The sequence below is a fragment of the Cucurbita pepo genome, chromosome 4 (genome assembly GCF_057944985.1).
Source record: "Cucurbita pepo subsp. pepo isolate OVF chromosome 4, ASM5794498v1, whole genome shotgun sequence".
NCBI classification, from domain to species: Eukaryota; Viridiplantae; Streptophyta; class Magnoliopsida; order Cucurbitales; family Cucurbitaceae; genus Cucurbita; species Cucurbita pepo.
Window position 1 is genome coordinate 12,991,013 of NC_141801.1, and position 15,719 is coordinate 13,006,731.

The 15,719-nt window shown below is 35.8% G+C and overlaps 4 protein-coding genes across 5 annotated transcripts; 2 read left to right on the forward strand and 2 right to left on the reverse strand.

The window, feature by feature from the left end:
* The first annotated feature begins 1,077 nt into the window (after nucleotides 1-1,077).
* Nucleotides 1,078-3,298, forward strand: LOC111792205 (transcription factor UNE10). Its single transcript, XM_023673549.2, has 6 exons — nucleotides 1,078-1,276; nucleotides 1,387-1,675; nucleotides 1,832-1,921; nucleotides 1,999-2,064; nucleotides 2,348-2,695; nucleotides 3,016-3,298. The coding sequence occupies exons 1-6, from the start codon at nucleotides 1,236-1,238 to the stop codon at nucleotides 3,124-3,126; spliced, it is 945 nt and encodes a 314-aa protein (XP_023529317.1). The 5' UTR covers nucleotides 1,078-1,235; the 3' UTR covers nucleotides 3,127-3,298.
* LOC111792204 (pentatricopeptide repeat-containing protein At4g21065) lies at nucleotides 2,173-5,393 on the reverse strand. Of its 2 annotated transcripts, none has more exons than XM_087123231.1 (2): nucleotides 2,977-5,393; nucleotides 2,173-2,676 (listed from the first exon to the last, which is right to left on the reverse strand). In XM_087123231.1, the coding sequence occupies exon 1, from the start codon at nucleotides 5,268-5,270 to the stop codon at nucleotides 3,417-3,419; it is 1,854 nt and encodes a 617-aa protein (XP_086979357.1). In that variant the 5' UTR covers nucleotides 5,271-5,393; the 3' UTR covers nucleotides 2,173-2,676; nucleotides 2,977-3,416. The 2 variants fall into 2 exon arrangements, with proteins under 2 accessions (XP_086979357.1, XP_023529316.2); XM_023673548.2 differs by having other exon boundaries at nucleotides 2,173-2,681.
* A 1,072-nt stretch (nucleotides 5,394-6,465) lies between these two features.
* LOC111793865 (uncharacterized) lies at nucleotides 6,466-7,125 on the reverse strand. Its single transcript, XM_023675929.2, has 2 exons — nucleotides 6,980-7,125; nucleotides 6,466-6,833 (listed from the first exon to the last, which is right to left on the reverse strand). The coding sequence occupies exons 1-2, from the start codon at nucleotides 7,115-7,117 to the stop codon at nucleotides 6,594-6,596; spliced, it is 378 nt and encodes a 125-aa protein (XP_023531697.1). The 5' UTR covers nucleotides 7,118-7,125; the 3' UTR covers nucleotides 6,466-6,593.
* On the forward strand, nucleotides 6,847-15,446 carry LOC111793864 (HNH endonuclease domain-containing protein). Its single transcript, XM_023675928.2, has 5 exons — nucleotides 6,847-6,873; nucleotides 6,983-7,095; nucleotides 12,848-13,392; nucleotides 13,535-13,657; nucleotides 15,069-15,446. The coding sequence occupies exons 3-5, from the start codon at nucleotides 13,098-13,100 to the stop codon at nucleotides 15,224-15,226; spliced, it is 576 nt and encodes a 191-aa protein (XP_023531696.1). The 5' UTR covers nucleotides 6,847-6,873; nucleotides 6,983-7,095; nucleotides 12,848-13,097; the 3' UTR covers nucleotides 15,227-15,446.
* The last annotated feature ends 273 nt before the right edge of the window (nucleotides 15,447-15,719 follow it).

Consider the following 15,719-nt stretch of genomic DNA (forward strand, 5'->3'; position numbering starts at 1 on the left):
CTCAATTGGGCTTCATTTAGTCAACTAAAAGACACCGACGACATGGACCAAATATTATAGTATAAACACATCTTTAGAGTAAATTCTAGATTAAGATAAATCATGTCATTTATTTGAGACAATTAAAATGGTCCCTTTTAGGAGTTGAAACTGGAAATATACTTGACTTAGTTATTTATTTCATGTGTACGTGAAAATAGAAATGAGATAGTTAGTTGTGCCGACTTGAATATTTATGATAATATACAACCAAAAAGTCCAGTGAACGATCAATTTTTATATCGTGTTTATTAGAGGAGTTAGGAGCTAGAAGATCGAACCTCCATTAAAGCTGAAATAAGTAACATCTTTCATTTGAGTTATACTCATAACGACACGCCTCCTATTTTGACTATTTGAGTTCTCGTAGGGTTTTCTAGGGTAGTAGGTTATTGATAGAAATATTATATTACATTTATGCTTATCAAATATTATATATCATGATATTTTATATTTCTTTTAAAATAAATGATATTCAAAAATAAAATTATTCATCAAATAACGAAGGAAAATTTCACCGAAGAATTCGATTCTCGTTTCAATCACCATGAAAATAAATGAAAAAAAAATCTCGATAACAAAAATTGAAATAAGTGATAGGAACGTAGACATAAAAGACTTTCTCGTCTCGACCATCAGACATCTCTAATATTAACTCGTTTGAGTTATCATTATAAAAGTCTTCAAACTTACTGGAAAGCGTATAAAAAAAAAAAAAAAAAATCTTAGTCTAATCGAAATTAGAGCACGGGATTTAACTAATTAAAGTATCTATTATATTAAAACTTTGAACTTCGTTGTTAAATTCTATCAAAATTAAAGAGAAAAAAAATAGATATACGTTAACTACCACTCAAGTATTACTAACCGAAACATAATTCAATCGATTAATCTATACATCAATCATCAAATCAAAGAAGAAAAAAAAGTGTATATATATATATATATATATTAAAGGGTCAGTGTTAGCTACAGTAACTAGGGCTAGGAGCATAAACACCCCTTGTGGGAAAGAAAGGGGTTTGAAAAGTTGATGGAGAGTGGTCCAAACAAGTAAAGAACTGTTTGAGCTATCTCCGTTTCATACTGTGACATCCCTATCAACCCCCAATCTCTCGCATTATATACACATACCCTCACACACAGAGATAGAGATAAAGAAAGAGCTGTCCCTCAATTCCTGCACCTGGGTACCTATGAGCATGAGCCACTGGACAGTCCCGAACTGGAACCCTATGTAAGCACTCAATTATCACTCATTATAACTTTTTTAGTTAGTTGAAGTGAAGGCTTTTCAAACCCACCATCCATAATGTTGTTTTTTTTGGGTGAATTCCTGTGATTCAGGCCCAAGTATGGACGGTCATGTGCGAGAGGGGATGAGCAAGAAGCAGCCATGGATGCCCATGTGGAGGTGCTTTTCCAAACGCCTTTAACTAACCACTCGTGGAGCCAATCTGATGATACCCTCGAGTCCATTGTTCATAGTTCATTGTCAAGGAAACGGACTCGATCCAACCCAGATTGCAAAAATGAAGCTTTGATGAGTTGGGCTTCCATGGAATCTCACGGGAGCTTCAAAACCGATGATTCCGTTGAGGATTTAGCTCAAGATGATGGCTGGGTGATGCACAAGGTCTTTGTTGTTGTTATGAAGTTGTTTTTGTTGGGGTTTTTTTAGATAAACACGACTCTCCACGATAGTATGATACTGTCTACTTTGAGAATAAGCTCTGGTGGCTTTGCTTTGGGCTTTCCAAAAAATGAAGCTTTGATTTGTTGTTTGAATCAGGAGGATGATCATAATATGAAGGGGAAAGCAGATGGGAGCTGCTCAATCGGACGAACTCGAGCGGCTATTAATCACAATCGGTCTGATAGAGTAAGAAACTTTGAACCGAGTTAACGTTTTTGTATCATGCTACTCGAGGGTTGAATTAACTGTTCCCTCATTTGTAGAAACGGAGAGATCGAATAAACCAGAAGATGAAAGATCTGCAAAAGTTGGTGCCAAATGGGAGTAAGGTGAGAAAATGGTTGGAATCATGAATTATTTTGTCATTGTTTTCCGGGGTGCTCGGAAAACTCGTGTAGGGTTTAGTAAGCTTACGTATGTGGAGATTAGAAAATCTATGATCCAAGATAATCGAGCGAATTCTATATAAAACGTATGCTCGGTTTCAAACTCAAGTCACACTAATCTAACTCGTAAAGCAAATATGTCTTTAGGTTCGAATCGTTAATGAGATGTTTAATCGACAATTTCAAAGGAAGAGAGAGAGCTAAAGAGTCGTCTTTCTTTTTACAGATGGATAGAGCTTCACTTTTGGATGACACAATTCAATATTTGAAGCAACTTCAAGCACAAGTTCAGTTCATGTACAGTATCAGATCAATTGTGCCGCAGATGGTCATGCCTCTAGAAATTCAGCAGCAGCAGCAGCAGCAGCTTCAAATGTCACTGCTTGCAGCTCATATGGGACTACTTAACACTGATTCAAAGGCTCCCAGCTCCAGTTCCTTCCCTTGTGCTGCTGCATTCCCTCCTCCTCCGTTTCTACTGTCTTCTATCAACTCAACAACAAAGCCAAAATCTAACCTTTCCACCAGTGCTTTCGTTCCTCCGACCGATCCTTTCTGTACTTTCTTGGCACAAGTAAGTCGAACATCAAACATAAGATGAACTAATTGAGTAATACACACAAATGGGTTCGATTTTGTAGAATGCAAATGGAAAAATAATTGAGATAACTGGTTTTAGTCGACTTTCACGATTCAGTTTCTTAAGGAGTCGTCAGGCCAGACTAAACCGATATCGAGTCATTCTACTTACACTAGCTCCTAACATGAATAAAATGAATGAGGGACCAACTATATATAATAAAAATATAGAAAGAGCTATTCATTGAAGAACAGATTCAAGATGCAAAAGCTTACAGTTTTTTGTATTCAAGTGCTGTTTTTTTGTTGCTGCAGTCGATGGATATGGATTTCTACAGTAAGATGGTGACACTATATTGCCAAGAAGTGAACAGGACACCTCGGCAGGCAGGCAAATTTGAAGGAATCAAGGAAGATATGCATTAGAGCTAACCACAAAAAGCTTCAGCAATTGGTTGAATTGAATCCAAGAACAAATAGTCTTAGTTGAATAGCTAAATATGCCTCATTTCGACCAAACGTTCAAGCTTTCTCCAGTGATTTTGGTTGATGGAAATGACATATTCTAATGTTAAGAAGTTCTGCATTTTTTGAATACCATGAATGAGCATATGGCAAGTCCAGAAATAAGTGAACATAATGCGAAAACAAGCAATATTGCTGAGCTGCTGCTCGAGATAGCACTGCCGAAGAATTCGTTCTAACAAATTCAATGGTCACCAGTAGTCTCGGCAAGAACAAACGCCTTCAGAAAAATGGTGGAAACGATTTCGGTCTCTAACGACAATATATCGTTTATAGACAAGTGATACGACCTTGAAAAACTCGTGGCAATCCGAGCAAATTCTCAGATTTTTCACTATCCTTAGGGTGCAATCTAAAGGAGAGTTTAAGAGACCAAATGCCAAAGCAAGTTTCTCACTATGGTACATCACAGAGTGTTCTTTCTCTTCTTTCTCAATATCAAACAAAGACATGTCAGTGCCTGTAACGTAACCATTCTCTTTCAGTTTCTTCATCACATTATCCAACTGCTTATATATTGCATTGAATTCTAGTTTTCTGTCATTTGATGCAGTAAACTCATGAACTGAATTGTTTATTTCAATTGAACTGCAACCAGGGACTTTTTCAATCCCCCTGAGACTCATCATTCCTCGCAACTTTCCTACTTCGATCCACCGCCGTTCCCTCGAGTATAGATTTGATAGCAAGACATAATTCTCCCCATTGTTTGGTTCTAACTCAATAAGTCTCCTGATAGTATATTCACCCAATTTTGTATTCCCATGGACTCGGCAAGCACAAAGCAGAGCCCTCCAAATGATAGGGTCCGGCTCCATGCTCATGGATTCGATTAACTCTAGAGCTTCCTCTAACAATCCTGCTCGACCAAGTAGGTCAACCATACACCCATAATGCTCAATCTTCGGTTGCAGTCCGAACTGTTGTTTCATGCTTATGAATTGTCGACGCCCTTCTGTGACCAGACCTTGGTGACAACATGCACACAAGAGACCTAGAAAGGTAACCGCATCTGGTTTGAAATTTTCCATCAACATCCTAGAAAAAGCCTGCAAAGCAGCATTGCCTTGGCCATTCATGCCATATCCAGAAATCAAGACATTCCATGTATAAACGTTCTTGTCTCTAATTTCTTCAAAGACCTTTTCTGCCTCCTCAACAACCCCACATTTAGCATACATATCAATAAGTGCTGTTCCTACAAACACGTTCAGTCTCAACTTATTCTGATAAATAAAATCATGGATCCACTTTCCCTGATTCAAAGCTCCCAAATGAGAACAAGCAGATAGAACTACCACCACGGTTCTCTCGCTCGGTTCAGCCCCAGCTGCCAGCATCCCTCGGAAAGCATTGATAGCTTCCTTAAATTTCCTATTATGTGTATAACCAGTAATCAGCGCATTCCAAGTAACTGAATTTCTTTCAGGCATTTCGTCGAACAGCTGAGATGCATCGGAAATAGACAGACAAGAACAATACATGTGCACTAGAGCCGTGCTTGTGTAGACATCACGAATGAAACCCATTTGAACAACAGCACCATGTATCATTTTTCCAAGTTTAATATCACATAGCTGTGCAGTCGCTTTAAGAACGGCCGGGAAAGTAGAAGAATCAGGCAGAATGCTAAATTTATGCATGTGAGCAAAAATGATAAGTGAATTCAAATGCTCATTCAAATCCAAATAACCCCTGATCATCGAGTTACAAATCTGAGAATTAATAGAACCACGAAACTTTGAGAAAATAAGAGCAATAGATTCAAACCCATTATTCGAAACAGAGTCCTCAATGAGTTTCATGAGGAAATATCCGTCGCTCCGCATGTCATTGCCTTCCTTGCGGCGGGCATCCAGACAATCAGGAATCTTTCTCTCAATACCGCCCTGAGACGGAAGATTCATCACCCGGGTATGCACAAATCTCGATATTTGTGATTGGTTCGCTAAAAAATCCAAGTTCGAGATCGTACAAGTATCTTGGAGCCGAGCCCTTCGAATCAAACGAAATGAGAAAGGCAGAAATCTGAGATCCATTTTCATATTCAATTAAAGACAGTCTGGATTAGAGTTTCCAGTTCATAGTTCAAATTATGCAGTTCCCGGTTGGTTTCAACATTTGAAGCCGGCGGGCCGGCGGAGAGGGTCTACAAGCAGCCGTAGCCATTTGAATTAATCTTTAATTTTAACTACTATTTTTACTCTTTAATACTTTATATTTTGATTAATTTTATTTTTATATATCTAATTTCAATTATCTAAAGTAATCAGTTATTATTATTATTATTATTACTAATTTTATCTAATTTAACAAGAAAATATCACTTAATATATGATGATGCTTAGATACTTAAAATGACATCATATAAATTTTATAATTATTATTCGACCCATTAATTTTATAATATGGTATTTTACATATTTTTAAAAAATTATTATTCTATAATAAATGAAGATTATAATATGCTTAGATTGTTGTTGTTGAGACAGTGAAGATCACTATAGAATCCTCTAGGTTGGTTGTGATTGGAGCTGAGGTGTGGAAGACGTGGATTACAACAACGTCTGACCACAGTGTTGGAACATGAATTATCCACATTAATATTATGGATTAGATTGTTGTTGTTGAGACGTTAAAGACCACCGTAGAACCATTTGTTTTAGTTGTGGTTGGAGCTAAGGTGCAGGAGGACATGGACTACAGCAACGTCTGACCATACTGTTGTAGAACCCTCTGTTTTGGTGTGGTGGAAATGGACTTTAGCAACGTTTGACCATACTGTCGGAACATGAACTATTCAGATTAATATTATCAATTAGATTGTTGCTACTGAAACGTTAAAGACCACGTAGAACCCTCTGTGTTGGTTGTGGTTGGAGGACATAGACTACAGCAACCTCTAACCACTATCGAGACATGAACTATCCAAATAAATATTATCAATTAAACTGTTGATGAAGACCGCCGTAAAATCCTCCATGTTGGTTGCGATTAGAGTTAAGGTCAAGAGGACATAGACTAGAACAACATTTGACTATACTATTGGAATATGACCAGTAAAGGTTGAAATTTATGAATGACTTTCCACTGTCACTGTTAAAGAATTGAGAGTTTGATTCTAAAAAATTTAGAATCAGTGTTAAAACTTTAAAATTGATATATTAAATTATTCGAATTTAAAATTAAAATTATTTTTAAATTTGAAGACTAATTAAAAATTAAATTAAAAGTTCTAAATACCAAACATTTAAAATTTATTAAAGGACAAAATAAGAAGCAAAAATTATTGAAAATACAAAATTTAAACTCTTTCCGGACTTCCAAAATCACTAAGCAGAGAAAGGACGAAAGTGAAGGCGCGAAGTTCATGGCAGCGCGCGAGTGAAAGCGGCTACAGGATACTTGTTCGCATTTTTTACGATCTTGGAGAGCGCGGCATGGCCGAGATCAAGCCCACACACATCCGCCAGACGCACCAAATACAGCAACACATCGGATAGCTCTTCTTCCAAATGCTCTCTCTCCGCCGCGCTCCAGTTCGGCAGCCCCCTTTCCACCTCTCCCTTCCACTGGAATATCTCCGATAGCTCTCCGACTTCGCCAACCTGCAAGGAGTTGCAATTCTATCAACGATAAGAACAACATGTAAGATTCAGATTATTCCTAGTATATGTATTGATTTTGTTTGTTTTTAGGTCGAAATTGGAGATTGAGATGTTAACTTCAATGTATTTTTTGTTTGATTAATTACAAGTGCTAGGAGCAGGTTTCTAGGGCTGTGGTATTGTTCCCATCCTCGCACTTGAGCGAACTCTGCGAGCCTGTCCCTGAGTTCATGCAGTGAGACGTCTTTGGCGGTTTTCTCAGGTTCGTAAGAACGACTCTCCATTTCTCTCTCTCTCTGTGATCTGTTTTTCTCTGCTTGTGGTTGTGACCTCTGTGTTCGGTTGGGCGGTAAATTTATAGAAGTGAGTTTAGGGCAGAGAGAGAGGAGAGATAGGGAAGAATTTGATGATGATAGTGGGATGTGCACTTGAGGTGTTTGATAAAAAGATAAAACAGTAATTAAGGCATGTGAAGTGTGGGCAAGCTTGTCTCCATCTTTCCATTCATGGCTTCAAATCACCTATCTGCTGCTACACCTCATGCCTTGCCATGTCTCTCCACTTCTCTATACCTCAACTTCTTTCAACATTTTGAATTTGAAGGTTGTGCGACTTTTGGACCCTTGTTCCTACTTCAATTATATGTTTGTACTGTGTTAGTGTAGGTTCTTTAAGCTATATTTGAGAGTACTCTTAACCGGGTGGGCTTAATATGTCTTTTTGTCGAGCTAAAGCTGCTTTTTCTTCTCAAAATTAAGACAGTAAAAGATAACTTTGATAGCTGAAAAGGCACATGTAGAATAGTGTTTTTGGACAAGTGTTTGAGGTAGCTTTCATAACACTTTTAAACTCTGAAGACTCTTTAGATAACGATTCCACTTCCTGTTTCTTCTTTTATATAATATTTATGAACAAATGAGAAATTAGTCGAGGGGTAGTTCTTTTCCACCCTTATGATTCAAGATTAGTTTAGTTTTTTCTTAAAAAATTGTAACCCAGTTGTCTCAACTTCATCAATAATCAAGACAGAAAAAGGAATTGTTGTGAAGGGCGGAGGGAGAGAAACTGAGGGTGTAGGCACGTTATACAAATCCCGGAAATTGCGATGGAAGTTGGGGAAATTTATGACAAATCTTGTTCCATTTCCCCTTTTCCCAGCACCTAAACGCCCATTCTTTTCTTCCATTTCAACATCCTCTATCTCCCCAGCCATTCCCTCTACTTTTTTATTTCTTTTTCTTCTATTCTTTCTTTCTTTTCTGGTCAAAAGAAACTAGGAGTTTCAAAAAGTGGATACTAAATTAATTCACGATAGAGCTTACCCTTGAAAAGTTCTAAAAGTTCTAAAAGTTCTATTAGTTTCTTAGTGTTTAACAAGTTTCTAAATACATTGTGTTTAAGAAATCATTGAATTTTAAAAGTTCTTAAACATCTACTTGGTCCTTAAGATTTTAATTTCATGTTTAGTATGTTTCCTACCTTTAATTTTATGTTATATAAATATTGATGCTTTATTTAACGACGCCTATTGGAAATAAAATTAAGAGTTCAATAGTGTATTAGACACTAAGTTAAAAGTCTACAGACTTATTTGATACTTTTTATGGTTCAAAGATACATAAACAAAGGGATATGGGATATGGTTGTATAGCAAACTATTGTTTAGACTATGATAGTCTCACAAGTATAAGTCTAATAGGAAATTATGGAAGGAGAAGAAGGTAGGGGGATTTCTGTTCACCTCATGAAGTAGAAACTAAGCTGCTTACGAGATAAGGGTTGCCCCTAGGCCATGAAAGCTATTCAAATAGCTTGGTGTAAAGTATCTGGTTTGGGTTACTCAACTTCAAAAGTTGCTTTTAAGAAAATTATAAAAGAAAGGAAAAGAAAAAGGCAAAACATTGTAGAGAACAGAGTTAAATGGTTGATGATTGCAATGGAGAAAAGGAAAGTTGAGAGGAAAATGGTACAGATTATGTGTATGAAAATGGGCAACCAATTATTGCTTCTAGAGCTATGTGGTTCTTTTGATTGAAAATTAGTTGCACCAAACACTTCAATTCTTGATTTTTTCCCTTTAATCTCCTTCCCCCTCTAGCTCATTTTGTCTCTAGCTTAGGCCACATCCAATTAAGGAAACGGCAAGCAATGTTCATAAAATTTTATTTGCCTATCTTAATTATTACTTGCCAATTGCTATAAAAGTTTCTTTTTGCAATTGACATCTTTTTCCTCCTGAAAAAAGATGACAAATTGTATAAATAAATAAAAATGGTAGATTAATTAAGGCTAAATTAATAAACATACCCTTCAAGTAGCACTTTGTTTCAATCATACCTTTAAACCTATAAAAAAGAAAAATACATTGATTGTTAGTTTTAGTTTAGATGAAAATCCTTAATACTTTGTTTCAAAAATACTTTTGATCTTTAAAAAAAAAAATTCAAAAATACTCTTTTAACTTTCAAAAGTGTTTAAAAATACCCTTGAGTTTTCAAAAGTTTTATTAATACCTTATAAACTTTTTTAAAAATTTGAAAAACACCTTTAAACTTTTTAAAAACTTCAAAAAAAAATCTTATTTTTAGTACATGTTTCAAAATATTAATGAACTTTCAAAAGTAACATTAAAAAGGAAATCATCTATGAGGTGTCTGTAGATGATTTTTGTCTTTGAATTTTTTTTATAAAGATTGAAGGTGTGAATGCTACCTTTAAAATTTTATGGGTATTTTTCAAACCTAATACAAACTAAGGATATTTTTCGACTTTTTTTAAGAGGTGAAGGGTATTAATTAAACTTTTTAAAGTTTCAAGTTATTTTTGAAACACTAACGGTCTTCATCCAAAATTAATGGCAAGGGTGTTTTTTTGGACATTTTAGAAAGTTCATGTATTATTAAAACTTTTGAACATTTATAAGTATTTTTTAAACAAATTACAAGTTTATGGGTATTTTTATTAATTAATTAATTAATTTACTTTGGATCTTTTTTTTCCTTTTTTAACCTTTTCCATGTCTTGCTTTACTTTTATTCTTGTGTGACTTCTCATGTCTTATTACTCAACTTTAAACACAAATTTTAGGAGTTTGTTTGTGATTTATGTTATATAGATCAGAGGAACTCTCTTCAATTTTCAAATTGAGGGTTGTGTTATTTTGTTACGTAGTATGCATAATTGTTATATTAAATTTCAAACGAAGAAAGTTGAAATTAACGAACAATGAGTGAGGAAAAAGAAAAAGAAAAAAAGATTGTCCTTCTTGCATTATTCCATTCCATAACAAGTGATCTTTTTATGTTTTTTAGTTTCTTTTTTCAACTTTAGGATAATTTTTTTTTCTTTTTCCTTTTCTTTTTAGTCACATCTCAATTAGGATTCAAGGGGGCAATGATTCACATATTTGATTTACATATTTTCCACTCGGTCTTTAATAAATAAAATAGATTCTCTATAAGAATAAATAATCTAAGGTTAAATTAATAAAAATATTCTTAAATTTTGCACTTTTGTCTCAAAAATATCAAGGAATAAAGTGTATTAAAGAAGTGAGAAAAAAATGAGGAACTGTTTGGTCATAGTTTGAGGCCGAGAGAGAAGAAATCAAGGAGAGAGGTGGTGTATGAAGTATAGATAATTGATTTTTGTTTATATATTAACGATAATAACTTATTTTAAAAAAAAATTAAGTGTATCAATATTCACTTTTGAAAGTTTGAATATTTTTTAAATATCTCGAATACTTATGTTCACACTTACCATAATCTATCAAGAATTGACGCCAAAACCTTATGGTAAGTGTATGAACGAAAGTTCACCACTATGAGAGACTTGTGGTTGTCTTGTCTGATTTGTAAGTGTATCGTCATTTCTAATTTGAAAAAGATCATTTTTTATCATTTTGATCTAAGAACATATAGATGGTGTATATCTACTTTCTTGATGTGGCAAATTACTTCAAAAGTTTTAGTATGTTATAGTGTGTGTTTGCATATGTAAGGAAGAACTCTTATTAAACCAACTTGGGAAACCATTTGTCTTTTTATCGACATTTTGTAAATGATGAATGCTTTTGTTGACAAGATGATTGGCAATAAATTAAAGTGCGTAGGTATCCATATCTTATGTCTATGAAAGTATGAACAACTTTTGGTTATGCACATTTCTTCAACCAAAATCTTCATCACAAGGATGGAGAGGATGGAGAGGAGAAGCTATAGCTAATTTCATCTCCTCTTATGCCTGTTATGTTGATCAACATAGCTAGAACTTCATTTGGCCTTGCTGGTGGTGCTTAGTGCACTTCACCCGGATCTTGAGAAGTTCACACATCTCATCGACCTCCTCAACGAGGCCTGATCTCAAAACTGCAATTGATACCATTCCCTTCTCAACCCTTGTCTTCCTTTTCCCATCACCCTTTTGGTGCATTCGACTAGACACTCTTCCCCTTCGTCGAGTGCTCGTCTTGCTACAACAAGTTTCATTCTCAAAACTTCAAAACTATACACATTGCCTTTTATTGTAGCTTTTCATGTTTGTCCATCCTCAACTGCTACATAACCAATGGTTTCAGCCAACATGGTACTCACATGGCTGTCTATCATATCTATAATTCTAGTCAAGTCCAAGTCTGTCACCCATCCTGACTATCTTTATCGAGCAGAATATTACTGGCCTCAACATCATGATGTAGAACAAAAAGGAAACATTCATGGTGAGGAAAGACCAGTGCTCGTGCCACATCAATTGCAAGATCAATGTGTTGCTGCCAGTTTAATCTGACTTGGTCCAGTTTGGGATCCTCCAAGTTCCTCCTTCCAGTACTCATCTACCAAAATCTTCTTTGATCCATCAAGACACCATCTGTAAAGTTGAACAAGGTTCAGGTGCGACCAATGGAAGACATTTCTAGTAAGAATCTACATTTGAGCTTGGAACTCTCTCACCTTCATTTCCTCTTATTAGGCCCTTCTTCGTTGCTACTTTCTTTCCATCAGGTAACATTCTTCTATAAACTGTCCCAAGGGATATCCTCGTGATTCATGTGATGAGTTCATCAACCCAAAGGAAAATCGTACCCCTCCCAAAGGATATCCTCATGATTCATGTGATGAGTTCATGAACTCAAAGGAAAATCTTACCCTTCCCAAAGGATATCCTCGTGATTCATGTGATGAATTGATGATAATCCTTGATAAAATTTGAATACTATTTCAAAACATTAAAATTAACTCCCAATAAATTGTTTTTCATTTTTGATGTCAAAGGAAAAATAATCAGGTTAAATAAAAGTGTCTCGAGAATGGTACCATGCATTTAGTTGAGTTCCTTGCATGGTAGTAAAGTCAAATCACAAATCCTAACTAAGGAGGGAGGCTAATGTTATAGGTAAAATTGGACCATAAATAAAAATAAAAATACAAAAACTTTGAAGACTAAGAGGCAAAGAGTCCAACACGAACTAAGAGAGTGAATCTACCAAATAAAAGAGACAAGGAAAACTAGGGTGGAAGCTCAAGTTCCCTAAGGCCGAGATGAACCCTAGGGTTAGCCTCTTATGTATGGGACACAAGCCAAACATGCTCTCGGTCCATATGACCCCAATTCAACTTAATTCGTTTATTTTTTGGATTTGGAAATGAATCTATAAAAATGTAGCTGTAGCTGAAATGTGAACTGAAATGTGAACGAGGCTGAAAAGCTCAATTCTATTAAGATAATTGTTTAGGAGGAAATTTATAACAGCTGAAAAGTTCAATTCTATTAAGATAATTGTTTATGAGGAAATTTATAACTTGGAATGAGAATATAATCTACTTAAAATTATGTATACAAGAGGCAAATAGTAAGAGAAGACTTAATACAATTTGGAAAATTTAACAAACAATAAATATTTTTACAATACTCTTTTTTTTTTTTTTTTTTTTTCTTTTTTTTACATTGTTCACAACTTTCCTCATTTTCGTAGCAATTTATGTAATTTTCTTCTCATACACGGAATTTCCCAGGATGCTCTCTTCGGCCCAACTTCAACAGGCCTGTTGTGGTCCGGCCCAGCCCATTAAAATTTATTTTCTTCGGCCCAACTTCAACAGGCCTGTTGTGGTCCGGCCCAGCCCATTAAAATTTATTCTCGTGGGCGGTGGGCCGTCCGATATTGGGCTCGGTTAAGAAGGGAAAATCGCCATCGGCGTTTTGGACAATTTAACGAGCAGGAAATGATCGCACGTCTTCAGTTTTCCCATTTCCGGCTTCTACATGTCCGATCCGTCGGACGGCGTCGAAACTCCCATGGAAGCTACTTCCAGCTCGCCGTCACCGACTCGTTCCCGCGGCGGACCTAGACAGAGTGGCTCCGGAAATGGGAACGAAAGGCCTAGATTTTTCGACACAAAAGCGAAAGCCATATGTTGGGCCAAGGCCGATACTGTCCCCGGACGACATCCCGAGCGGTGGCGTAAGGACGCCGCTGGTAATGTCGTCTGCAAGCGCTTCTGCAACTGCCAGGGATGCCTCTGCTTCGAGTATGATCACATAGTCCCCTTCTCAAAAGGTAAATTTGATTTGCTTCTCTTCGCCTCTAGCCGGTTAATGGTTTCTGAGTTCGATATGGGAAATTTCGCTGTTACTGTTACGTTTTCGTTGTGGATTGCCGTAAATTTATGGCTTAGCTTTGGTTGTCATGAAATTCGCAGGCGGCGAATCCACGGCGGATAATTGCCAGATTCTTCAGACGAGAGTAAACAGATTCAAATCGGATAAAGACGATGTTGATACGTCTCAGTTGAAAGGCTATTCATGTGATGTCAAGTTTACCGGTACTTTTTCATTCTGCCTCCATTCCCTGTCTATTGAAGTCCATGCTTTTAGTTTAGTCTTTTAACACTTGTTAGGGTTCGAGACTAAAAAATCGAACTTGTGTATGATGTCTGAATTTCCATATCTTAAATATCCTGTTGCTAGTTCTTGAGCTACTCATACTAAGTTGCACGAAATCAAACTTGTGAAATCTCACTGTTATAGATCGTAAATCCAGATTAAACAATTTAGGTTTCCATAAACTATCCCTTTGTACTATTCCAAGGTAAGAGCTTATCAAATTCATGCTTGTTAAAGCGACGGGTGAAACATCGGTTTAGAATAGCTATTTAATTCACCTTTCTGTTGGTTTGTTCTTGAATTCTCTCCCGTTCGAATGTAGCTACTAGCATCAATTTACTTTTCTCCTAGCTGCCCCACATATATAGCTATATAATTTTATAAGCTTTTACGGAATCATATGATCGCTCAAAATTTGTAATTTCTATAAAGGCTATAATTTTATCGGATTTCACGGAATCATATGGTCGATCATATTTGTAATTTCTATAAAGGCTATAATTTTATCTGCTTTTACGGAATCATATGGTCGCTCAAAATTTGTAATTTCTATAAAGCATAAATTCGGCCGTTCCATGACACTATTGATTGGTTGTTTTGCTTTCCTTATCTTTTGACGGTACTTTGTGGCATTTCGGGGGAAGTGATCCGGAAACATCATTACATTTTCAGGAAAGTGCTAGAAAGTGAAGTTTCAATTGCTTTAGCAATTGTATATGCTGTCCTGTTTCATATTAGCTATCATTGCTGATGTTAGTTTATGATTCAAACAAAAGAATGCTTGTACTTTTGGTCATTGAAACACAAATGAAGAACCTACATAGATTGCGTTCCCCTTGTTGAGGTTATGAATTCAAATCATGCTGTGCACCCACCCAGAATATGAACTTTTTGTAGAGATATTCATTGTTGTGCATATGTGGAATAGAGCAGGTTCTATGAATCTTGATCAATACCTAAAGCTGAAATAATGCATTCTAGGGAGGAATTCTTTGAGGACCACATCGATTATCTCTTAGTTCTTCGTCCCTTTCCATATTCAACTTGGGAACTTGGTTTCAATAAGACTAACATTCATGCATATCGAATAACCTTATGCGACACTCTCTTGATTTACTATATTTGCTTACCAGAAAAACTCGTTGAATGTGGAATTGACTACCATGAATCAAACTCATTTTCACTTAACCCTTATTCAATTACCACTAGGATGTCCCATGGTGATTAAGATTTTAGACTTCACTAGAACAATTGATAACATCCAATATTGAGTGTGTTTTTTTTCTTTTTTTTTCTTCTCTTTCTCTTACATCCTTATATGATGTATTTGACCTGCATGTTTTGTTGCAGATAAGGAGCTTGACATAATTGAAATGGCTGTTTATGGAGATGTAATCCGGCCAGGAAACCAGTGTCGTTGCAGAACAGTTTCTGAAATGCTCGGCCAATATAAATCCAAAGACCGCTTGGCCCCTTGTAAGTTGCCATATAATGAAGATTCTTCGTAACAAAAAGAAGGCTTGAACCTAAAGCATGTTTGCCCCATTTGGTGTTAAGATCTATAATTTAATACACTTGATACAAATAATGTTGGGGACCTCCATTACTTGATTAGATCAGTGTGAATGAATATCACACCCATCTCAGTTTAAGAAATTGTTAAATTTTGAGTGTTTAGAAGTCTTTAAATCGACTAGATTACAATATATTTGATTTTTGTGCTCTCCATTCTGGTCCATAAATTCTTGAACTGTTTATGTTAGTACTTAAATTGTATTAATGTTTTGATATGGCCCTTAAACTTCGCAGGATATATTATGTTAGTTGCTGTTCTTAGCTTTTTCTTAATTAAATATCTATTGTAAACCCTTACTCGATTTACATGTTATTGTCGTATACATGTTTATTCACACATCTTCCTGAGTTCTTAAGGTTTGAAGAGCTGTAAAAATGGAGGGTACAACGAAACGATCTGCCAACAATTTGATAGCCACACAAAAA